Genomic DNA, 24,862 nt, shown 5'->3' with positions numbered 1-24,862 from the left:
CTATGAAAGACTAATACTGAGAAGGACAACACAAATGACAGTAGTTACCCTCATATAGAAAATTCTTGCTCTTTATTACATTACAGAGCAAGTGTCTTTAATCAGAAACTGCATGTTTTTCTCTCGCTGTGGTACTCCATGACAAATTGAGAGCACTCAAGCAGAACAGCTCTGCTCACCTCCAGTCGGATGTATCCGTTCCCATCCACAGAGGCCAAGCTGAGCAGGGTGCTGTGGGAGATCCGGGTGCGCACCAGCAGCTGGATCCGTGTGCTTCGAGTGCTGAGGATGCTCCTTGGCTCATAATGGATCCAGCTGTCCCTTCCAAAAGCCCATTCTGGAAGAACTGAGCACAGCACACAAAATCAGAGTGAAAACTTCAGAAATGGCTGCTCCCTCAGATTTATGCTCTTTGAGAATTTACTAGCTCTGAATGTCAGAATTTTAGATCTTAAGGAATTTTGGCAATACAATGAAGCATTGTGGAAAGCAACCTCTGCCCCACTTCAATCTGAAGCATATTTTCCAGTAAAGTAGCTCGTGTTGATCTGAAAAATAGAAAAACCAAACAACCCCCAAAAAAGCCAACCAAAGAAAAGAATCAAATGTTTCCTTCAGTAGTTTAGTCCCGTGGTTAAAACCCCCACTGTTAGAAAACACGCACTTTACTTCCCATTTCAGTTGGCACAAGAGAAAGCCTCATGGAAGGCACAGGAATTTTTTAACTACAAAGGAAGATTAACTTAGTGTTTACTATTTTAACTAGGGAAAATGCAGTGAAATTATTTGTTTCCCTATCCCTCTGAGAAACCCAGGGTCCAGCACAGAGTTTGATGAAGTTGCACTGAACACTTCCATGGAAATCAAACACCACTAAACTACCCAGGCCCTGATGCTCTTGGCAGAGAAGGCACCTATTTCAATCTCATTAGCTGACAGCAATTCTAGATCTGTTTTGGACCAACCTTAGTTGAAAAAAAGAAATTTCTTTTCACCAAATAAAGAGATAGTTCAAGTTAGTTAATAGACAGGACAGACACTGGGTCACCAACAGCTCATCAGACATCAGCGTTATGCAAGTAGAAATCCAAAGAGTACCCATCTCATCCTGGGGCATTTTGTTTGGTTCCCAGGACATGAAATATCAAATGATCAAGAGACTTAACTTCTGCACTCTCCTTTCCTTTCACTGTTTGTCTTCTCTCTTTCCTTTCTTAAAGCGTATTTTCTTTTCTCCTCTAGGTTCCCCCCCACCAATTATTTTTCTTAACCCAGTTCTTTCTTGTTCACTGTCTCTGCAGGTACAGGTTCTAGCTGATGAGCAGGCATGGGTTTTCCTGGGATGCTCCAGAGACCCCTGTCCTCAGCTGTCTGCTCCTTGCTGTGAGCAGGTCACAGTCATTCATAAAGCACCAGCTGCACACCAGCAATTTGCAGCCCAATAAGAAGCTGGTGTGAATCAAAGGTTTTCTGTTACATCAGGATATGACTTACAGATTTTGAACAATTGCTTTCTGAGCCCTTGGTTTGTCCCACAGTAATGAGGGGTAGAACAAATACAGCAGCTGGACTTGTGAAGCAGCATTTAAAAAAAATTCAAAACTGAGTAGGACTTGAATCCAGGCAGATGTTTATAAACCAGTATATCTGTCTGCAGTACAAATAGCTTAACTATATTAACCAATTTTTTGGTAATTTTAAGCACCTTAAACAGTGAATGCTTCAGGCCTAGACCGTGACAGTTACAATTCCAGTCCTCCCCCTCATTGGACAGACAGGGCTTCCACTGGATAATTTACTGTCACAATTTTTAAGTCTTCTGTGGCAGAAGAAGAAAGAAGAGAGGGTCTGGCTGCCTGCAGAGGGTATTATTATTCTGTATACAAGAAGGAAAATTGGGTGCATTGAGCTGAAAGGGTATGTGTAATGCACTATTGTCCTGTTCATGAATTCCAACATATTGATCCAACACTAGCTTGCAAGCACTTCTTTCCAGCTGCTCAGTGCTGCTCATCCTCACCTGTAGCTCACTCAAACTACAGGACTGAGGGGGATAATTCTCTTCCAACAAAAGCCCCCAGAGTTACGAGGCACTGGTGCTCTTTACAGATTGTTATGATCAACCACATCGTTTGTACCTTGTACCTAGAGGCAGGTAAAGTCCCAATAAGCATCTATCGCTCACTTCTGATTCCTGCTTGGCTGATGAAGGTTTTAAGATAGAGGGGACGAAGGCAACTTCAAGTGTATATGCCCTGTATACACCCCGAACATGATGTGTGCTACTAGGAGTTAAATAATTTATTTCCAAAGTTTTTGAACTGTGCTAAAATTTTCCACTTTCTTATAACATCTGTGAGGTTTTCATTATCCACCACGGGAAGCTTTTGTTCTCTGATACATATTTCATGCTGACTTTGTAGAGAAGAACACGTGTTGCAGGCAGCCTGATATTATGCCCCTACATACACCCACTGCTGTGGTCTAGGGGCATTGGTTGGGCTTGCAATTCATTCTAATGACAGATGTAAATACAATTATCACCATTTTACAAATGGGAAATGGGGTCTGAAGATAACAAGACGGTTATGCCCACAGGTTTCACATGTTCATTAAACTTCATTTTGTGATCAGCCTGAGCAGAGGAAAAAGGCACAATGCAGAATATTTCCCCTTTCACCACTGAGAAATAAGTTGGTGATAAAAACAACAAAAGCTGTCTGACCATTTCCCTACCCTGCAAAATAAAGCAGCTCTATACATAACCCTCATCTGTGACATTATCTTTATTTAACAAGAGTTAGTAGGATCTTTATATCTTCGAAGATCTAAATCATTCCCAGAGTACAGCATGGTGTTATTATTCTGTTCAGTTCAAAGTCATGGCAGTATGACTTTGAACACTGGAACAGAGTGTCTGATGCTGTTCCCACAGATCCTCACCACGAATTACTCCCTAGAACCTGCAGTACCTTTTTCACATGCTAATCCAGCATATCCTGGGGAACAGTCACAGCGAAAGAAATCCCAGCTGCCAACGCACTTGCCGTGGGTGCCACAGGAGGCCATCCCACCATTCTGACACATCTCATCCAGAAGGACGCAGCCAGGAGCACTGTTCAGGGACTCTGCAGGGTGCTCTAAATCATAGACCTGGAAAAGGTCAGATAAAACTATCACAGCAGGTGCTTACAATTATCAGCAGTAAACCCAAAACTGATCTTTGTAGCCCTACCTTACTGTCAACGATGACATTGCGTATGCAGCCCACAAACCCTCTGAAGTGCCTTTGTGAGTCGCGGTAAGGCAAGGTCTTCTTAACTCCACCCAGCTGCAGGGGCTGATGGCCACTGAAGAGCTTACCCATGCTGAAGAGGAGGGAAGCAAAGAAAGAACTAATGCCATGCAAAATACAGCAGCTTGGCTGATTTCACTACCCCACCCCCCTCCTTTTTCTGTAGCACTTTTGAGTAGTTATGTTTTAATTTTTTGTTGTTTTTTGTTTTGTTTTGTTTTGTTTTTGGTTTTTTTTGTTTTTGTTTTTGTTTTTTTTTACCTTTGAGATCCCACAATCTCTCCAGAGGCTTCACAGGCAGACAGATCCATTTGGGAACTCTTCTTAGTGACGCTGCCATTGTCTCTAACTGAGACATTCATGCAGTTGTCGAGAATCAGCTTAACTTCCTAGAAAAAGGCATCATTTAAAACAATTATATCCAGAGATGTGCATATATTTTAATTACATATTTTCTTTCACTTAGCAGAAGATAGAATAGTAACTAGCAATTATAGTGCAGGAAACTTTGTTAAAATAATAAAATACTCCACATACTAATCTGGAAGGTTATTGCACATGGCATGTAACTGAAGACCACACAAAAGATCTGACTCTGCCATGACCATGCCCAGTCATGGGCATAGTAGAGGGAGCATAGGACATTCTTGGAGTTTTCTGCAAGATCACAACACAGAGAGATAACCTAGCAGAGCAGAAGGTCTGTCAGGCTGTATCCCATATCCTGACCTGCCCTTCAGCTTGTCTTATGTGGGAGAGAAGGGGGAGCCTAGCAGATGCTTTTTGCAGTTATATCAGCAAGATAGTCCCTGTACACAAAAGTTCATCTACCTCCTTTGTGCTACACATCTAAAGTTTCTTGCTGGGGCAGGGCGTCTCACTCAGATAAAGTACGAATATTTCACTCAATCACATCAGGAAGCATTTAGCCGACGGTATCACAACTCTGTTGTCTAAGCAGCAGGCACGATAACTAAAGAAAGGAAATAGCACGGCCGATTTCATAACTGGATCAGACTTCTCCAGGCCTTTTCTGCTTCACTACTTCAAGACTAAGAGGATGTCTGAACTGACAAACTTCTACCCCTGCCATTTCAGAGATGATGGAAAATTGATTGATTGAGTTCTACAGAAGGGAGGAAGGATTTGGAAGAAATGTAGGTACATGAATTAATGCTTTCACAGGACTACCTGTGCCATATTTACACTTGCCTTTCCATCATTTATAATTTTAATATTGTGCCAGCGGCGATCCGCAACATTAACTTTTTGTGACAGCTGCAGGAAAAGCTCACCAGAGCTGTGGCTCACGGTCAGCGACGGGACACCACCAGAGAGTTCTGCAAAGGAAAGACTCTTATTGGGTATGCAGTAACCACGTTCCCATTCAAACAAAGTTGAAGTGACTGTTGCAATTAGATCTTAGTTGGAGAAGATTTTTAGATAGCTTAAAAATAAGTCCAGCTTCTAACAGTGACACAAAGATATGAATTAGGCATACTGGCAAACTATTGTGCATTCTCCTTATTCTCCAAAAGTAACTTTCTGAGCCTTTTTAAAAATAAAAAACCCAAATCTATGAACTAAGTAGAATCTCACCTTCACAGAAACACAAATACTTTATAAGGTGCTAACCTAAAGCAAGGAAGTTTTCCTGTTCTCCAGGCTGCCCTCGTGCTGCTGGTCCATGGTACAACAGAAGGCCATCAACAACTTCAGTGATAAACTCTAAGGAGATGCGGCTCTCAAAACAAGGCTGAAGAGGAGGGAACCAGGCATAACCGTGGCCTCTGAAGCTGTGTTTTGTCTGCTGACAGTCTGGTCCATGAAAATTTGCAGCACATTTGCATCTATTTAATAAAAAAATAAAAGCAAATATCCACCATGCAAACAGAAAATGCAAAGGTCTCTTCTGACAACAGGACTCTCCTCTTTAAACACAGGACTCCATGTTCCCTAGGCCATAGTACAGGTAAAGCACTAGCAAAATTTCAAAAAATGTTTTGACTTGTTTGTACAATCACAACATATATTTAGTCTAAATTATAATATGTCTGTGCAAGGATATTCTGTGAGTAAATGATGGACCTGTTGTAATATATAAAGCCCATGAAAATCTCTTATGTCTTCAGCATAAAAAAAGAAAAACATGTTTATCACTAGGCTTAGTTATCAGCTTGTCTGAAGACTTTGTAATGCTGACAGGAAAAGCAAAGAAATCACAGAATCACAGAATACCAGGTTGAAATTGCTTCAAGTATAATTTGGTCCAACTTTTCTTGGCAAAAGAATGATCTAGACAAGATGGCTTAGCATCCTGGTAGTGTCCATTGTTGGGTAAACCACCACCTCCCTGGGGAGATTAATACAATGGTTGATTATTCTCATTGGGAAAAAAAATCTGCTTGTGTCCAATCAGAGTATCTGCAGGAAGGGTATATCACCCAGAAAAAGTGCACTGTGGCAGTCACAGACCTTGACCTCTTCACTTTTATTACAAGATACTTGCTAGTTTATTTCTTTTACACTGTCAAACAAGAGACTCAGAGTTCTTTCCAAGTTCTTTCTCTGTAGAAAAAAAGTAGCCACAATATGACAGTAACATACTGTAAGAACCTGTAAGTGGGAAACCAAAGGAACAACAAAAATGGGCAGAGGGACAGGAAGGGAGATCAGCTGGGCTTTTATTTCTTAGTTTCTGTTTCCCATAGATTGCTAGTACCTTTGAGTGCAGAATGTAGGATGCAGGGAAAAATGACACACAAAACTACTGAAAATGGAGCAAAAGCAAAGAAACCTCAGAGCTGAACAAATGATAGGTGACAGAACCTACCTAGCATTTCTGGGCAGCAAAATTTCCCTGTCTGATTATACCTGAGTAGCAATAAGAACTTTAGCATGACAAGCGCTTCTGCAGCTTCAGTCTGAGTCTTGTCACCCCTACCAAGGGTGCTATGAAGACACTGGCCAGTGTTTCTGCTTTCCTATAGTGGGATGATTGTTTTTAAGCAAACATGCTGGAAGCCACATTCTGGAATGGGATCAGGTTAATTCTGAGTTAGTACAGTCCTATCATTTTTTAAAATCTGTATACTATACTATCTAGGAGATCTCATTTTTGGAGAAACAAATAAGGCAAGAAAAGTGAGGAAGAGGTTATTAAGTGATGTAAGAGATGTGATTAAAACATTTAACAGCATTAAAATGTTTAAGGCAGGCTTCACAAACTAGAATATTTTGTAGGGTGGCAGTAATGGAACTGGTGCAGCCTGGAATGTTCCCATGGTTTTCCTGGAGACCATGTTGAACATAAAATATATGTACCTGAGAATAGAGGTTCTTTTGCAAGACCTGTGTGTGAAATATAACAAAACTTAGATTTGCCACAGTGGGAAGACATGCAGTGATGGTTCCTGAAGCTTTGACTCATCCTCCTTACAGTCTGAATTACATGTATTGTGTTTGCACACCTTATGAAGCTTTACCAACCTGTAGCCCAAATCAGTATCCACACATGTGCCACCATTGAGACAAGGGTTTGTCTGGTATGAGGAGCAGGAAAAATGAGGATTCTCCCGAGCAGCACAGCCACACACAGCATGACTCAGGACCGTCACAGACACCAGTGAAACACTTCCAGCTGTGGTAATGGTTGGTACATGGTTCTGTTCATGCTTGCTGATGCATCCACCGCTGTGAGTGCAGTCTGCAGTCACACATTCATCAATGCCAGTCTGGGTGATATTTATGTCCAGAATGCTTTCCAGCTGAAGAAGAAGAAGAAGAATTAGTTGCATTCATCTGACTTTTCCACTAAGTTCACCAGTGACAGCAATGAATTCCCAAGTCTTATTTATGTTCAAAACTTATTTATGGTTGCTGTGCCAATTCCTTCCAATGTCTACCTCACCCTGTAGAGCCAAAAGCAGTTCAGTCTGGCATCTGTTAAGGCCAAAGCCTTGGTGTAAGTCAATTACATCATGAATAAGCATTTTGAGGGCAAAAATACTGTCAATATTCATTAGAGACTGACTGGATTTTTTTTTTTATCACTAATGGTTCTGATGCATTATTTATATGGCATCTGAACTATATTTTAATCTGAACTTCTGACTTAAAGATACTGGGAATTGGCACTGGATAGTGAAGAAATATCTTTTCTGGCAAGAATGAGTTGGTAAAGCTCTGCACCAACACGTTTCCAACAGTGCAAATAATTTAACTCCTGTCAGTGTTTTGGGTTTTTCTCTTTTTTTTTTTTTTTTTTTTTTTTTTTTGCTAGAGGGAAAGGAACTTTACTAAATTTTGAACATATATTTCCAACCTGGTTTTGTACTGGAGAGTGGCTCTTTTACTACTTTGCTCTTTTAAGTCTAGAAACTTGAAATGTTTGACTTTTGGGAGTTTCAACTACAGAACTAAAAATTGAAACATTAAGGCATCATGCAGAAAGGCAACAGCCAAACACATTCTTTATACAGTGTTTTACAGTCTTTTCAATAGGAAAAACATGTTTACAGTCCTAAAAGTGTATTGTGTTTAGGTGACTTAATATGTATTTAGAGTCTGGCTTTCAGAACATTATAATTTGAAATTTAGTATAAGTGCAAAAGGATTGCTTGATTTTACTGATTAAAACTATCTACTTAAAACTATCACACATTATTCCCTCAATCATTCTAATTGTTCACATTCACTAGGCAATGGACATCACCTGAATAGACACAATAAGAAGATGCTGTGGTTTCTTACAGGAATGGATGGATGGATACTTACCCAGGCTCTGGAAGCTGCTACATTGCCATTAAGTTTTTCTGCTTTATAATAAGGTGGACCATAAACTGCAAACCAAACATCAACCCCTCGGATTGGACTCGGGCTATTCAGTACGCTGAAAATGTGAACATTTTCCAGTTGAACTGAGATAATTTCTGAAAGCAGCTTCTTCATCTGGTAGTATTTACTTTGTTTTTCAGGGGACTGGGATATGAACTCCTCTGGTGTGATACCTGTAACAGCAGTTGAAAATTTGACACACATTTCTTGCAACTGTTGTAGCAATAGAAGAGAGGAGCATCACAGAATAAATCATAAGGTTGCAGAAATTGGACTCAACTGCAAATTCAGGAGTATTTTACTTTTTAGGCTCTGAAATTTTCTGTGCTTGCTTCTGCTAAACCTGTGTGTTCTGATTTTTTTTGAGTTTTATTAATTTCCATTTTTTTTATTATTTTTTAAAATCAGAAACATGTTTAAGAAGATTTTACTTTTCCACAAAGGTTGAAAGAATCTGGTGAATTTCAGGCAGGCACTTGTTCAAATAAAGTTTCTCCTGAAAAATAAGTTGCTGGGTTTTTTAAAAGTTGGTGTAGAAATCAGACAACTTTTCCTTGCCGTCTTTTTTCTCCACAGATGTTCTTTCACATGCAGCATCAGAGGACCATGCAAAGATGCATTTTCAAATCCTTACCCAGAAAACTATTAATTCTCATCCATGTCTAAGGGCATTCTAAGCAGAATTCTAAGTATCACAGCAGTAACATTAAAGACATAGACCGTACTTGAGCACATTGCCTACCTTTTATTCGTATGGAACCAGCATTACGGAGGGCCTCATCTTTGATTTCCTTCACTATAACCTTTACAGTGGAGATAACATCTGGCCAGACTCCATCAATGACTCTGACTCTTAGGTTGTATGCTCCCGGTGGGGTTCCTTCTTTAATAGTCAGCAAACCTGAGTTATCATTAAGGATAAAGTACCTGTAATAAGAGTTAAGCCAAGGAACAAGCTATGAGAAGTTCAAAAGCTAAGTCCTAATTATCATCATTGATGGTTTTCTGAACAACTTTCTATTTATCAAAGAAGGCAGATATGTTCCCTCATGAAGGGACAGAGCAGAATAGAACTTTTTTACTTTGTCTCCTGTTGGCTCCTAATGACTCTTGATCAGTGTATCATGAAGGTTTCTTCCTGCTGCTATGCTGTATTAACTGTGTGGGAAGACTAAAACTGCAGTAGCCATAACTTTGGAAATAGTGCAAACTCCTAGTATAGATATATTCACTAAGAATGACACCTCTGTCAAAACCTCTGAGTGGCACATGTACATCTCAGCCCCAGTCACAATCCAGATGCTCCCAAGTCTATACATCTGTATAAATAAGGTCTTGAAACCAGTGGTGACATGGAAACACCAGGAGCTTGGATGGAGGAATTTAGAAGTTAGTAGGTATGTTTCCTGTAGCAGCTCACTGATACAGATTGTGGGTATGACTGTGAACAGGAATTTAGAATTCTGGCCCATGAGGCAATGGGCAGCAGGCTGGTTTGGCATGCAGTGTAATTTACTGCAGCCTCACACTCAGAAGGGTTTTGGAGATCTGCACACAGAAGTGTCTAACCAACAAAATGCTTTTGTACTCTTGTTTTCAAAAAAAAGACAGTGTAAATACTTGCTGTGATTTTGTGTGCGCTCAATTTTCTAAAAAAAAAAAATTATGCAGCTCCCATTTTTCTCTCCAAATACCTTGATGTTTTCCCTTCAAATTGGTAGATTTTGCGATCCCAGTCATCAGCATCAGGGGCACTGACCTGGCCCAGTACAGTCGTGGGCAGAATACCTGGAACAACATAGCACACAAGTGGCACAGTCAGACCTCTCACAGTCAGACCTCTCACATGTACACAAACAGGTTCTGGTCTAAGCACATGTGTTGTAAGCCTAAGACCTCTACAAAAATAGTTGTGGTAGTTCTCGAGAGATATGCACCGGTTTGCAAATGCCACATGGTGTGCTGCTTATCACATGTTTGCTGTATGACTACATAGATTTAATTCTGCAGGTGACTGCAATGAAAAGCAATGGGAGGAAAGAAAGAATAGCCACCTCTGAAAATTTTCACTATTTTATCTGCATTATCCAACCAACTTACAGAGCGGTTTAGACAGGATTTGTTTGTTTGGCAGGATAAACAACCAAAATGCAGACTGGGTTATAAAGGGCAAAACCAATAGCAATTACAGTAAGATAGAAATTACAGCAAGATAGAGAGGATGTCCAAAATACAGTGGCCAGGCTTATTTTGAGTAAACGGTGAGACTGGGGTGAGATGGAAAGCAGCATGTATTCTGCTGGTTTTGCATCCTTTCAGCAAAACTGACAAATTAGTGTTTTCTGGATTTACAAAACTTACTTCTGAAGGAAAGGTTCCTCCTTACTTCTGAAGGAAATAGTTATCTGAATTCATAAACCTACTGAATAAAGAATTGAGGATACACAAAAAGGATAAAAGTGGGACTTCACCATGTGATATGGAGCAGCACAAACCCCAACAATAGAAGAACTGGATGCAAGGAGAGAAAACTGTACCTCTCTGGCAACTGTGGTGACATTCACTAGATATTTTGCAGGGGACAGGATGCTCTGGTGTTTGATTCCCATAGGATATGAATGCAACACACAATGTGATGGTAGCCTTTTGATGCTGTCTCTCCTTTATATTTTAATTAATCAAAGATCTGAGGTCTTGAATAGTCCCTCCCAGAAATTAACCAGTGTACCGATGAAAGAAACAACTAAAATGGAATACAGGCTTAATGAAAATGTTTGGTATTTAAGCTACAGGCAGAGTTTCTCAGCAAATAGTATCAATTGGTATCAATTTAACACCAAGCTGAACTTGAGTAATCATGCAACAGACAGTATAATGTTTCAGTACAAATAAATGTGAACAGCATCTGCTCAGAAGTAGTTCCTAATGTGCCACAACAGACAATCTATTTAATGTGCTATCAAACCATAGGACACAGAGCAGAGTAGAAGAGGAAGGAATGCCCTGAGCCAACATGGATACAAGCATCCCAAAATATTTTTACCTGTGTGTTTTATTTTCCTGATGGACTTATTACGGGGGGCACCAGATCACAAGAATACTGCTGCCTAATTGCTAAAGCAAGAAGGGAAAGAAGGCTTCTCTCACACTGCATGCAGTCAGCATTCACAGAAAATTCCCCCATAACAGCATTTTTCAGCTGAAGACTTAGATGAATGTTTCAGCAGTTTACATATAAGTTCAGTTTAAGTGTATACAGTAAAATTCAATTCAGTCAGGAGAAGAAAAAAGGTTTAAGAAGGAGAAAGAAGGTTATCAGCATTCAGACTCATCATTTCTCAGCAACATTATGAACTTCAGTAATTTTTTTCTCCCCTGATATGTTAACGCTGCTGAAAAATTGTATCTGAAACCCAGAGATCATTACTCAAGTTTGACAGAAAAGTGCCAAAAAAAGCAGCCAGTTATGCTCCTTCTTCAAGGCTGGTTCACTTTCTTTCACAAATCAAGTGGCCCAGGGACCTGTGCCCCACATACCTACTGCTCTCTGTTGGGGTTTAAGTAAACTTCAGTAGCACCTCTACTAACAGCTTACGTGGAACAGGACAGAGTCCTCCTGTAAAACTTAAAGCTGCTTCTTTTGGCCTTATGTTACACTTGGAAGCAAACATCAGGGAGTGATTTACCATCATAGCTGTAAATGAGACACTCCATGTAGCCAGCAGAATGCGGGTGGTCGTTTTGGTCCCCGATGTTCACGGTCAGGGTGTTGGTGGAGCTCATGGGTGGGATCCCACTGTCTGTGATCAGGATGGGCAGGTAGAACACCTTGTGCACCTCCCTGTCAAAGGTGCGCAGTGCGGTGAGCACGGCACTGCCATTGTGGAAGTCCTGCAGGCTGAAGCTGGTCAGGCTATCGAAATCACTGAGAAGGTGAAAGGAGAAAGGTGCTCCGTTTGCAGCAGTGTCTCGGTCCTTGGCATACAGCAGTGTGGAGGTCTCATTCATTTGGACAACCTGTGGAGAAGCTGTGTTTTCCCAGACCACTGGGTTATAATGTGCCTCAAACTCTGGCCCGTTGTCATTTACATCCTGCAGAGTCACTAAAACAGTGGCACTGCCAGTCAGAGGGGGCTGTCCCATATCAGTGGCAATCACAATGAGTTGGTACTGAGCCACTGTCTCATAATCCAGCAATCCTGCAACCATCAGCCACCCATCGCTAGCCAAAGAGAACTGGCCACCTGGATCAGACTTGTTTAGCAGGTGGAAAGAAAACCTCCCATTCAGGCCAGAATCCAAGTCAACAGCAGAAACCTGAATAACTTTGGTGCCAACTGGTACATCTTCCCCAAGTGCAGCCACTTCATAGAATTGGGGATAGAAGACAGGAGCATGATCATTGGAGTCCTCCACATAGATCACACAGTGAGTGATGCTAAAGAAATCCATGTCCTCTGCTTTCACAGTCAAATTGAATACCCTCTCGTGAGGCTTCTCAAAGTCAACCCGTTTGCGTAGTCGGATAAACCCACAGTTGTTGACTTCATCTGTCTCTATGGAGAATTTGCGGTCATTGTCTCCATCAATAATGCTGAATGTCACCATGGCATTTTCTCCCTCATCTCTGTCCACAGCAGACACCACTACCACTTCAGTGTTAATACTCGCATTCTCAGAGACAAATGCTGTGTAAATCCTTTGCAGGAAGACTGGAGCATGATCATTCACGTCAGTCACCAAAATAGTGGCGGTGCCTGTTCCAGTGAGCCCTCCTCCATCTCTGGCCTCAACCACCACTAGGTATTTGTCTTCCTTCTCACGGTCCAGGGACCCAAGCACTGTAGAGATCGTGCCACTAACTGAATCAATTGAGAACAAGTTCAAATTAATTTCATTTTTGACATTCTGAATGATACTGTATGTTAGCACAGCATTTATACCAGCCTTGGGGTCATCGAGGTCCACTGCTGTCATTTCCATGATAGGAGTGTCAGCCGGAGAGTCCTCAGGGATGTGGCCCGTGAAACAGCCATCCGACACACAGAGGAAAAGGGGTGCGTTGTCGTTCACATCCCTCACTTCTATGATCACATCTGCAAAGCCAGTCAGTCCCTCTCCGCCCTCATCCGTTGCAAGAACGAGAAAGCGCCACGTCGATCGCTTCTCCCGGTCTAACCTTTTGTGTGCGCTGATCTCACCTGTGTTCTCATTGATGCTGAATTCGCTGCTGGCTCCCTGCCCGTGCAGGGAGTAGTTAATGGCATTTTGATCTGCTGCTTGGTCAGGATCAGTCGCAGAAACCTGGAACAAGACACAGCAGGCAATTGTTTATGTTAAAAAAAAGGGAAATCACAGTTCTCTTATTGATGGCAGCTGCTAAAGTGCAGGCTAAATGAATAGTGTGCATTTTAACAGCAAGCATCTATTTGCTTGAGTCATTCAAGTACTCTTTCAATAAACATCATGTACAGCCTAGAGAAACAGAAAGAGGACATTTTGACAGACTAATACATTCTACTTCCCCATATATTTTGGAAAGAGAAAAAACTTTAGGAAGAATCAGGTGAAAATAATAATAGTTCTGCTGACAAATATTTCTTGTGAAATCTTTGGAGCTGGAATACAAAGGCAAGCAGAGGCTGATTCTCCCTGAGTTTACAGTCTGCTGTGAAAACAGGTCATGCATCCAAGCTGGTGATCAGCACAGCCAGATTTGCATCCAGGGATTGTTTGGGAGATTACTAGTTGGGCCTACCAAGAACTGCTCTAACAACAACACAATGAAGATGATTGAACTGGAGTCAAAGAACAATCCCTGGTAATGTTTATTTGGTAGCATAAATTTAACTGTTACATACATGAAATACACGTGCCACAACCATTCTGTGCTTATACAGTTACTCAAAATGTGACAAATCTTCTTTGTAAAGGAAAGTTGTCACATTTTTCAATAATTAGAATCAAATAATTTTAAAATCAGTTTGGAAAAGACCCTTAGGATCAAAACCAACCACTATTTACGTAGGTGAAGAGAGCAAGTCCACCACAAAAAATTACCAGGTTTACTTTATTCTATTCTTTACAAAAAGTTGCTAGCTAAGTCCTAATACCAGGCCTCACCCACCCTAAATAAACTATCTTTTTGGATTTGTGTGAATGGATGGGATTGAGCTGAACACAAAGCTAGGTTTTGCCCTGCTTTGTGGAAACTGCTTTACCTTTAGGACAAGTACAGGCAGATCAGTGAGCTCCTCCAAGACACTGCCCTGGTATTCATTCTGAGTGAAGACTGGTGCTTCATCATTCTTATTGACAACATTGATGATGATAAGAGTGTGGTTTTCCCATTTCCCATCAGAAGCTACAAGCCGGAGCTCATAATGTTGTTCTTGTTCATAATCCAGAGGCTGAGCAATGAAGACAGTTCCAATCTCAGGTTCCACATCAAAAACCCCTTTCACATTTCCTGAAGTGATCTGATACCTTAGTTTGGCATTTGCACCTATAAGAGAAAGAAACAACTGCCCCCTGTTCACTCTATGAATGCTCAATCCAGCTATGCACAATGGACATGTATCCAAGAGAAACCTTATTTTCCAAGACTGTTGTGTGGTGTGTGTGTGTGAGATAAAACATAAAAACATACACAGAATGATCTGTGTACGTAATTTGAAGATTTTGTGTGTGGCAGATGGGAGGCTAAGTTTGCATTTATATTTACAAATATAATTTACAGACACAGACAAGCACTTGTTGATTGATAATGGAGAAATTGTGTGACTCTAAATTGTTGTGCATTCATTTGCCAATAATAAAAAAGTAACATACTATGAAAATACAAGAAGCTATTTTTACTCAATGTTTCCTAAGTCTCTCATGTCAAATGCCAGTATTCCTTAACTTTTTCTTAAACCACGGGGTGGTGCTAAAATATAACAGAAGTCCTCTATTTTGAGCAAGAATTCATCTTAGAATGTTCCACCTGTGCAACAGCAGTTGTTTGATTGCTGCAAAACATTTAGGAACAACAACAAGTAGTTTAGTGCTTCCTGTTTACTTATTTGGAAAGGTAAAAAAATACATTGCATTCCAGTATACAAAGTAATTTCCTAAATTAAATAGGTGAACTGCTAGGACCAAAAAGAACATTCAGCTTTTTAAGTTGTGAGTCAGCTGTGGATAACAAGACTAGAGCAATATGGATGACAAGACTAGAGCAATATGGATGGCTAGAAAGTGAAAAGGCTGTGTTCTACGTTAGTGCTTGAAAGGATTTGGCTGCCTTTGCAGTAAAAGCTTGAGCATCACTTGCTAGCAGCTTTTGTCAAATTCTCCCAAGTGCAGCAGCTGGTTCCAAAGGCCGCTCTACGCCTCTCTCATGGGCACTAAGAGGCACAGGCATTGCAGCACTGTCACAGAAAGGAACAGCTAGCTCTCACCTATTCTCAGCAACACATCCCTCTGGCTCTCATTTGGGCTCTGTCACCAGCTTGCTTTCTTTTAACCAATAGATTTGTTTCTCCTCAGCAAGTTGAGCTGGACCAGCTCACAAAAGCAACCAAAATGCAAAGACAGGGACTGACTAGTGGTACATGCTGTTGGACTGGCTCTGCCCATCTGGTCTCACCACACAGTAGGGGTAGCTTCACACCATCAGAGCTGGTGTCAGCGTGAGCCCAAATGGAGGGTCTGGCTTTCCCTTTCTTCCTGACTTCATTTTTAGCTGTGCCATCCCACATTTTCCACTGTTTGTCAGATTCTTCCACAAGCATATTTAACCCACTAGCTCACCAAAAAGCATATATTTGATTTTTTTTTGCAATAGTGGTAAATAGAACTGACTCCTAGGGAGATCTTGAAAGCACAGGAGTCAGTAAAAAGCAAGCATGTGCTCCGGAAAGAGTGAGTATAAAGTTACAGCAATGTTGCAATTCCAGGTGATTTCATTCTGCCCCAAAGACATTGCCAGCTAACTTAACCTTTGCACTACGAAGCTGAGCACCCAGTTAAAGAAAACACTCACATGCACCCAGAACTTCTCTCCTCACTTAATGTTGAAATGTGGAATTGCCTCCTGAATGCAGAGAGCTGTTTGCCCGTGAAAGAAGTAGCCCTACCCTACACACAAACACACATTAACACGAAAAGGACTTAAAAAGACATGCACAGTCCACTCACCTTCATCTTTGTCATCTGCTGTTGCTGTCACAACAGGACTTCCCACATCCCTGTCCTCATCTATGCTGACCTCATACACTGGCCGAGGAAATGCCGGAGCGTTGTCATTCACATCACTGACAAAAATCCTCACGTAGGCTGTGTCTAAGAAGGAGATGCAAGAGGAGCATGCAGAGTAGAAATGGCAGAGGTGGAATACCTTGCATTATTCCAAACAGCTCACATACCTGCCAAGCCTATGGAAGTTAAAAAGCCTAATATAGAATTCCTTAGTTTTACCTGTGTTGGGCTGCCCATGAACACCAGGTCTAGCAGATTCTGATAAGTCCTGAGACTGAACTTCAATCAAGTAAGAAGCTCTTTTCTCTCTGTCAAAAGATGCCTGGGTGTAAATAATTCCTGTCTCAGGTTCAATGGTGAAGAACTGATAATCCTCATTAGCATCTTTTAATATTAAGTAGTGAACCTAAAAAGGAAATTGTTAAAAGAGGTTACATTTTCTATTTTCATTTGTATGTCCAAGTGCTGTGACCTCCCCCTTCCTCAGTAGCCTCCTGGTTCTGCCTGCAAAGTAGCAACACTCTGAGGAAAGACAGATCATCTGAACATATTTTTTCTAAGTCTTTTGTTTATTTTGATATAAAAAGTGCAGATTTCTCAAACAAAAGAACATCTGTACCAGTGATATCAAGGCCCATCAAGCCCGGTATCTAATCTCCAACAGTGGCCAGTAGGAGTAGTTAAGAAAGATCATGAATAACAGAAGGAGAGAATGTATGGACTGGCACATCCCTGGTGTCTCCTCAGCTTCTAGTAATCCACTGTGCTTCTGATCTCAAAAAAGAAAAAAAAAAAAAAAAAAAAAAAGAACAAAAAAAAGCTAATAATTTGGGTCCTGTTCAACAAGACTGAGTAAATGAAAACTTCCACCAATGAAAGCTATTCACATTTTTCCCTTTAATAAAGGTCTTTCTCTGAAAAAACACCAGTTCCATTCCCACCCTCAAGTCATGCCCAGAGCAGCACCAGACTGTTCTACCACACAGGTTGCCCTTCAGAAGCTACAAAATGAGCAGAGTTCCTAGAGTCTCCACTAACTAGAGTTTCTTCACAGAAGAGCTAGTAGGATTTTTAGAAATGGCTCAGGAAAATGCAAAGAAAATGAATAATTCCCTTCAGCACTCTGCTTTTTCCTAGGGTTGGGTCATTATTACTATGATGGTCAAATGTTGGTTTGACCAATGATGGTATTTAATTGACCCTATTTAAAAGGCTGTGAATAACTGCCAATAATCACTGATGGTCAATTAAAAAATGAGCTAAAGAGGCAGGAGTTTGAAAACATGTCCTGCAGCCCCATCCACTCAGCAACCCTGAGAATCATGCAGCAGTGCTTTGTCATGGTTGCTGGATCAGGATGAGCTGCCACGCTGCATGACCCTGAGATCACGAAGAGCATCTTCTCTGCCTGCATCCCGTGAGATGCACACCAATCATAAGATAGACAAATGCTTGACGAGTGCTGTAAGAACTGCTGGTGGCTCATTCCCTGCCATCAGCTGACTGCACATTCTCACTAATTACAATACTACAACTTGAGTATTGTGAGGAAAAGAACTGGAATTAAGGTCAAACCTCTCCATGTAGGCCAGAATCCAAGTCCATAGCTAACACCTGAACCACAGATGTGCCAACATCAGCTCCTTCTGGCACAGACACCTCGTAGTTAGAAGACATGAAGAATGGAACATTGTCATTGACATCTGAAAAAGGAGTTGATGAGGATCATGGTAAGAAGATATTTGAAAACTTTTTTGTTTACTGTAGGTTTTTTTGTTTTTTTTCCCCACAGGTGTATTTTGCTTGGAGGAAGAACTTACATTGTTTATAGTAATAAGCAATCCTGCTCTGGGTTTTCCCATTCTAATGGTAGCAGACTGGAGGCATTTTATAGACACTGGGCAGTTTCTGGGAGACAGTGGCCTAATCCCAGCTGAGATAGTGGCTAATGATTTGACCAGAGATATACTAAGTCCATGAATGCCAGGACCAGGAGGGCTTTCATCCACAGCTAAATTACCGAAAAAGGATTTTTTTCTTGTGAGCAGAATGAAGTTTCTGCCAAATTCTGGTACCAAAAACTGCACTACAGGAAAAACCTTTTGGGACAAGGTCCATAACCTACAAGGTTAGGAGCCTCAGACCCTGCTCTATGGCCTGAAGGGGTTTTGCATTGGTGCATTGTGAAAAACAGGACAATGCTGTGATAAAGTGAAGCAGGAAAGTTGAATTCCCTTTCAAATTACTACCCCATTCTCATTTCCATGGTGGTGGGCAAGACAAATGTTTTTGCTGGAGACTTAATTTATTCATATTTTCATTTGAATGTCTGCCTAACAAAAGTAACTCCACTAATCCTGCAAAAAGCAGGGATTAATATCAGTTTTATAGTTTTATGTGGATCTACTGGAACAGAGCCTTATGAAAAGATCCTACTATAAGGAGGTTTGGATCAAATTTTTGAAAATTGCATTTATCATAAGGATAAATTTTATTTCTGTAGATGTAATCTCAGTATGCAATGGAAAATACTGAATGTAACAAAAAACCCTAAACAGATATCCAACACAAACCCAGCCTATCTGAGCTGTTTCTCTTTTTATAGCACACACTATTTCCAGTAATACTCATCTCCTTTCAATAGCTTGGAACAAGTACTAGATTTCTCCTCCTTTCGAAAGAAAATCTTTCTGATTACCTTTACAGAACCAGGCACAGTGCTGCCTAAACATTCAAACAGCCCATTTTTGCACTATCACATCTCCACATTTGATAGTAATACTTAGGAATTGTCTCAGACATTGTTTAATGACTGCATAACTTTTTACAGTATAGAAATGTACAAAGCATTCTGAGGTGGCTTGGCATTTCATGGAAGTTACCTTAATTTGTGGCATTACACTAAAAATAATAAGAATATTTTTCTGAACAGCAGCAAAGCTTACCTGTTATATTGACACAAACAGTGGCAAAGGAAGCTAAAGGAGTCATTGCTACGTTTTGTGCCCGGACTGTCAGGGTGAAAAACTTAGTAGTCTCAAAGTCAAGTGGTTCAGCGACTAGAAGAGAAGCAGATCCATCAGCTCTGTTTGGCTTCAGATAGAAACGAACTGGCATGTTAGTCTCTGGAACTTGACCCTCCTCCAGGTTATACGTAACCCTGGGATCACCAAGAGGGGATGTGGCTTTGATGGTCTGAAGAAGAAAAGAGCCACCACATACATTCATGAAGCACGGGGTTGCAAGTGTTGAGTTTGATGGCAGAAACATACACACATGTATGTACTCCAAGAACATACATGCTTGTATGACTCAGGTAACAGACAAAATAGAAACATCTACAGAGCTGAGTTTTATTTTACAATATCTAGGTTTGGTGCAGGTGTTTAATCAACAGAAAATTTATCTGCCTGTAAATGTGCCAAGACAGAACTGCAGCGCAGCTATAGGAAATCCCTCCTCTCTCCTCCTTCCAAAGCAAAACTGATCCATAAGGAGACCGTTTCTCCACTGAGTTGTACATTTCACTGAGCAAGTTACAGAAGAAAAACTCAAACCCTAAATTGTTTCCAAGTGCTTGAATATTACATGCAGGAGGAGGAAGGCAGGAATTATGTGGCAATATATAGAAGACTAAGTCTTCTGTCCTTAAAGACTAAGTCTCTATGGGTTAAAAAGGAGTTGGTTTGAGTTAGAAGAGTCCGAAGCAAACTATGTCACTCCACGCTCTCAGGCTAAACTGAGAAAAGCTTTAAGAAAGACACAAGCTGATAGCACAGCCCACTGAGGATGGTGGAGTGAGGAGATGGCTCTTAGAGGGAATACACAAGAATTTATTTCTCTGGCAGCATATAAGTCTTGCTTCTGTGGAAGCACACCTTGAGGGCCATTAATATAAGAATTCACTGGGAAAACTGCTGCCAGCTGAAATGCCACCCTATTCTGTGACAGGTACACCTGACAAACTTTAATGGGTGCACAGCAGTGAAGGCTCATAAGGGAATAGTGCAAGGCAGTAAGGCTGCAGAGCAGGCATCTGTGAACTTCTGACTTAGAGCGTAACAGAGGAAGAAGTGGAAATGAAGAGGGAGGAAAATAGTCAAGCTTTTAACATACCACAATCTTGGTGTCACGAATGGTGTTTTCGGGGATGATTACCCAGTATGTGCTCTGCTCCCACCGGGGTGGCTGGCTCAGTGCACTAGTGACAGTCACCGTCAGCTCCACGGTGCTGCTTCTGTTCCCACCATCTGTCGCTACAATATAGCGGCTAATGCGCATTGTCTGGAAACAAAGGCACAGGATACTTGAAAACTATTTGGTATAAACCAAGAGATTGCAATTAACCCTCTGCAATGGATTTGAGGGGCTGGATTCTCACATTACCTGGGGTAGTGGGCCATTCACATACACCCAGCCTGTGCTGGGGTTGATCTGGAAGTATTCCAGCTGATGCTCTAACATTGAGTATGTGACAGCAGCATTCACACCCTGGTCACTGTCGTGAGCTGCAACTCGGAGGAAACTCATCCCCACTGGAGTGTCTTCGCTAAGGAAGTCTTTGGAAAGACAAAGGTATTGTCAGCAGGTCTGCTCTGGTTTAGCAGGCTGTATTTGTAAAGAAATACTCCTGTAAAACATCATTGTTCCCTTCATGGGAGACTAAACGCTTCTGTACTGAGGCAGTTTATAAAGACTTGTCACCAACAATGTCTATAGTCCTCTTTTAGCTTCCCCTTCCCTCTCCCCTGCCACGCTGGGTTGTTAAGTGAGCTGCTGGTGATGCAGATTTACTGACACGGCTGCTGCCAGCACTGGTGCCTCTCCACGGCGGCGTTGGCAAGCCCCACAGTGGCTCGCATGCCGACTGCTCTGGATCACAGCCCAGCCTGCTGGGCTCAGCTGATGATAAAAGCAGGTTGGCATCAAAGGCAATTCTGTGTGAATTGAATTAATCTTGAATATGAGTGGTGCCGGCAGCACTGCCAGTGGGAGGCACTAGGTAATAGCAAAGCATAAAGACTCAGGTCACAGAGAAGATGCTTCCAACCCCCCAGCGTTTTGGAAAAGCTGACCAGGGCAAAGGCAATGGTCATTTAATGTATTTCTCTTTCTTTAGGTTTCACTCCCTGTTCCCAGAAATCCACCTCTGTCAGAGGTCGTGTCTTTCTGCTTGTAGTTCTAGAGAGACCAATCCTTCTTTGAACCTGCTTAGATAATTGTCATCTAAAAATCTGGTGGCAAAGTCACGCATTTGAAGAGCCCACTGCACAGATGAGTAATTAATTTTGTCTTCCTAAAACCTGATTTCTAGAAGGGACACTAACAAAATGATGGGAAATCATAAGCAGTCATTTCCTGCTCCCCTCCACTCTGCGAGTCACAGTTTCATATTAAACTCTTGCATCCCTGCCAGCTGTCTTTCTTCCACACTCATCTTTACATTACAATGATTTTTGTCCAGCTCTTCTCTCTATCCTCAGCCATCCAATCCCAATTCCTCCTTCAAGCTACATGTGCTTGCCTGATTGTGGTTTTGAGTTGTTTCCTTGTACTAAGGCTCCACCAGCTCAGTGTATTAAAACTGACAGTGGGAAGGCTGTTGCAGTTGGGTTTAGGCAACCCAGTCAGTCTGTTAATTCATGTCTTGTTCAGAAACTATTTCATATCTTTGATCTCCCTTATATGTGTGTCCTTTAGCATTTTTGATGTGGGATAATCAGAACTGCACACTACTTATGGAGCAGTCATGTTTTCTGTTTTGGTCTTCTCCTTTAATGTGTACAGTGTGTAGTAGTGGAGCAGTACAACTTTAAATAACACCAACCACCTGCTCCATGAGCAGTAGTTTGAGATTTACATGGCTTCAGTCATCCCTGTGTCATTTAATTGGCTTGACTTGTGCCTGTATCATTTAATTGTCCTGGGATTCTTGTATTTGGTGTGTCAGGAACAGACAAAGCTAATCTCACAAGAGATTTACCAGCACTAAGATATAAAGTGCCATAAATCACTGTAAAATCCTCCTTTTTTGTGTTATGTTTTTGTTTGTGTGTGTGTGTGCATTTGTATTTATTCTGTCTTTAACAGTCAAATTCTGTTAAATTGCATTGCAACAAAAAAAGACAAAGTTACTTGGAAGGGTGGTACTATCTCATTTCATGTGCTTTGCTTGCTGCTGATACAACTTTTAACATTTACTGTACCATCCCTACTACAGTTAAGCATCTCTTTAATGTCTGTTTTGCAGACAGATGATAAGATGCATGGCTAAATCGGGAATTTGACCAGCATGCTAGTCCTGAGAGTAAAGAACCAGCAGTTTCCAGGATGAATAGAAACCTATGACTAATGGCATTTGATCTTGTTAGGGAAGAAGCTATTTTTAATTCTGTGACGTTCAAGCATTGATTACTTATGTAGAGATGCTGGGAAAGCGCTAGGCAAAATGTGACCTCATTATCTGCAGTTCTGCCATCTCAAAAAGCTGCTTTTGCTTCAAAACTTTTGCCAGTACCCTCTGTTCATGAAAAAAGAAAAAAAATCTGCCTGTTCCTCGAAGTGGTGAAGCCACCATAATTACAAATGCAACCTCTCAGCTTCACAGTTTTTGAAAAAGAGGAATCCTGGGCAGTTTCACCTGGAGGACATGTGTGATAGTAGAATAGAAAGGTTCATCTTTGCACAAACATTACCTCTACCTCAGCAGGGATTGTCTGCTCCACTCAAAAATATTTCTCTCCAGAAAGATCATTCCTACTCAACTACTCAGTGCTGCTTTGGCCACGTTTGCCAAAGACATTGGTAAGAATGTAGAAATGGCTATTCCAAATCTACACATTTTAATGAATTTGGCACTTAGAATTAGTCACTACAAGATACATTAAAAGGCGCAACACAATTTTCCTTCTGTCCTTGTACATAACTCAGAAGTGTAGATGTATATTTAGCATATTTCCCAGCAGGTCACTTCTTGTTAAAGTCCTAAAATATAAACATCCAACTTATTTTTGAGTCCTTCTAAAATGCTGGCATCTGTGATGTTAAAGAAAATTTTCTTATAAGCCATCTTCATTTTAATAAGGCATTGGTCACTGCTTTGCCCTCCACAACATTTCACACAAGTGACAAAAAACCTCCAAAATGAAATTGTTGGCAGATGCATCAGAAACTATTTTTTTTCCATTTTCAAGCAATTATGCAAGGAAGGACCTGTTCCAGTCCAATAACTAGAGATTATACTCATGACTTGTGGATGACATTAAATGTAGAGAGTCCAAGTGTAATGAAATGCAGGATTCTACTGGAGAAGCATCAAGTCAAATTAAACAAAAGACTGATGCAAAGCATATCATGTGGGGATGAAAAAGGGAATGGCACCAGGTCAAATGGGAAAAGCTAGCTCAGCAGGACAGATACAGCAGGTGTTGGCTCCCAGCCAAAGGCAGCCTAGAAACCAAGGATTTTGTGCTGCTTGACAAGACATAAATGCCACTTCAGTCTATTCAAACAGAGGTGCTGTGCTACAGAGACACAGATGACAATTATACTTCTAACCATGGTTGATGATTTCCCAGCTAGGATGTCATGTTTTGTTTTGGGACATCAAATAAAAATTCAGTGCGGAAAAAAGCTGGGCAGAGAAAAGCTGCAAAGAGAAGGGATCAGATCAGCCTCATCTGTAGGAGTGAAGTATGTCAATGTTTTTAGGAGAACTGCAATGACTAAAGAGGACTGGTTAATTCTGCACATGTCCAGTGAAGATGGGTTAAACAGTAAATGGCTTAGTGGGCAACAAAGGAAGGTCAGTCACCTAACAGAGTGACCACTGTTACAAGGAACAACCTTCTAACAAGATTCATGTGGCAGTAGTGGGACAAGCAGTTAAGTAACACTCACACTGATAGCGACTGTTCTCAAACTTGGGATCGTTGTCGTTGACATCAGCAATGAGGACGGTGACCTGGCACACGCCGATCAGCGGCTCCTGCGCCTGGTCAGTGGCAGTGACAGACAGAGTGTACTCCCTCTGCTTCTCCCGGTCGAAACTCTGTGTGGTGGTGATGACTCCTGCAAACACAGACACCTCCTGTGCTGCCTGTTACAGCCTCAGGACTGAATTTGCAGAGAGGAACCTGCACATCTCCTGCGCAAAAGGAAGCTCTGACCACTTGCAACACAGCCGTGAAGCTCGATCCTCACTGACCCTGCAACACATGTCTTGGGCTAGACCAACTCCAGTTCTCTTGTCTCTCTTCTCCTCATATGCCTCATGTCGCCTTTTTCCTGCTGCCCTGATAAGAAGCTTAGTGTGAGTATCTTGTTATCTCATGGCTCATGGAGCACAGAAGGACTTTCTCCTTCTCATTGAAGGGCCTCTCTAGGTTTACTCCAGTGGTAGTCCAAGTGACTGAATCAGCTCATTATTACTTTGAGGAAGAGCCACACCACAGAAGATACAAGTGATATGACCAAAGTAACCTCTGCTAC

At 41.4% G+C, this 24,862-nt stretch overlaps 1 protein-coding gene across 1 annotated transcript in view; it reads right to left on the bottom strand.

Moving 5' to 3' along the window:
• LOC128796157 (neural-cadherin-like) overlaps window positions 1-24,862 on the bottom strand; it is a 54,601-nt gene that overhangs the window by 6,663 nt on the left and 23,076 nt on the right. Inside the window, exons 10-28 of the mRNA XM_053957554.1 lie at window positions 24,272-24,442; window positions 20,759-20,931; window positions 20,489-20,656; window positions 19,318-19,567; window positions 17,948-18,075; window positions 16,592-16,778; window positions 16,313-16,456; window positions 14,353-14,636; window positions 11,818-13,435; window positions 9,826-9,919; window positions 8,874-9,058; window positions 8,072-8,304; window positions 6,785-7,062; window positions 4,931-5,145; window positions 4,504-4,635; window positions 3,557-3,680; window positions 3,236-3,368; window positions 2,973-3,153; window positions 180-346 (exon numbers count right to left, since the gene is read on the bottom strand). Of these exons, the coding sequence (XP_053813529.1) occupies window positions 180-346; window positions 2,973-3,153; window positions 3,236-3,368; window positions 3,557-3,680; window positions 4,504-4,635; window positions 4,931-5,145; window positions 6,785-7,062; window positions 8,072-8,304; window positions 8,874-9,058; window positions 9,826-9,919; window positions 11,818-13,435; window positions 14,353-14,636; window positions 16,313-16,456; window positions 16,592-16,778; window positions 17,948-18,075; window positions 19,318-19,567; window positions 20,489-20,656; window positions 20,759-20,931; window positions 24,272-24,442 (4,865 nt within the window). The remainder of the gene's footprint in view (window positions 1-179; window positions 347-2,972; window positions 3,154-3,235; window positions 3,369-3,556; window positions 3,681-4,503; window positions 4,636-4,930; window positions 5,146-6,784; window positions 7,063-8,071; window positions 8,305-8,873; window positions 9,059-9,825; window positions 9,920-11,817; window positions 13,436-14,352; window positions 14,637-16,312; window positions 16,457-16,591; window positions 16,779-17,947; window positions 18,076-19,317; window positions 19,568-20,488; window positions 20,657-20,758; window positions 20,932-24,271; window positions 24,443-24,862) is intronic.

This window comes from Vidua chalybeata, chromosome 1 (assembly GCF_026979565.1).
Source record: "Vidua chalybeata isolate OUT-0048 chromosome 1, bVidCha1 merged haplotype, whole genome shotgun sequence".
NCBI classification, from domain to species: Eukaryota; Metazoa; Chordata; class Aves; order Passeriformes; family Viduidae; genus Vidua; species Vidua chalybeata.
Note: the sequence above shows the minus strand (reverse complement) of the source record. Positions and strands in the feature narration are given on the sequence as shown.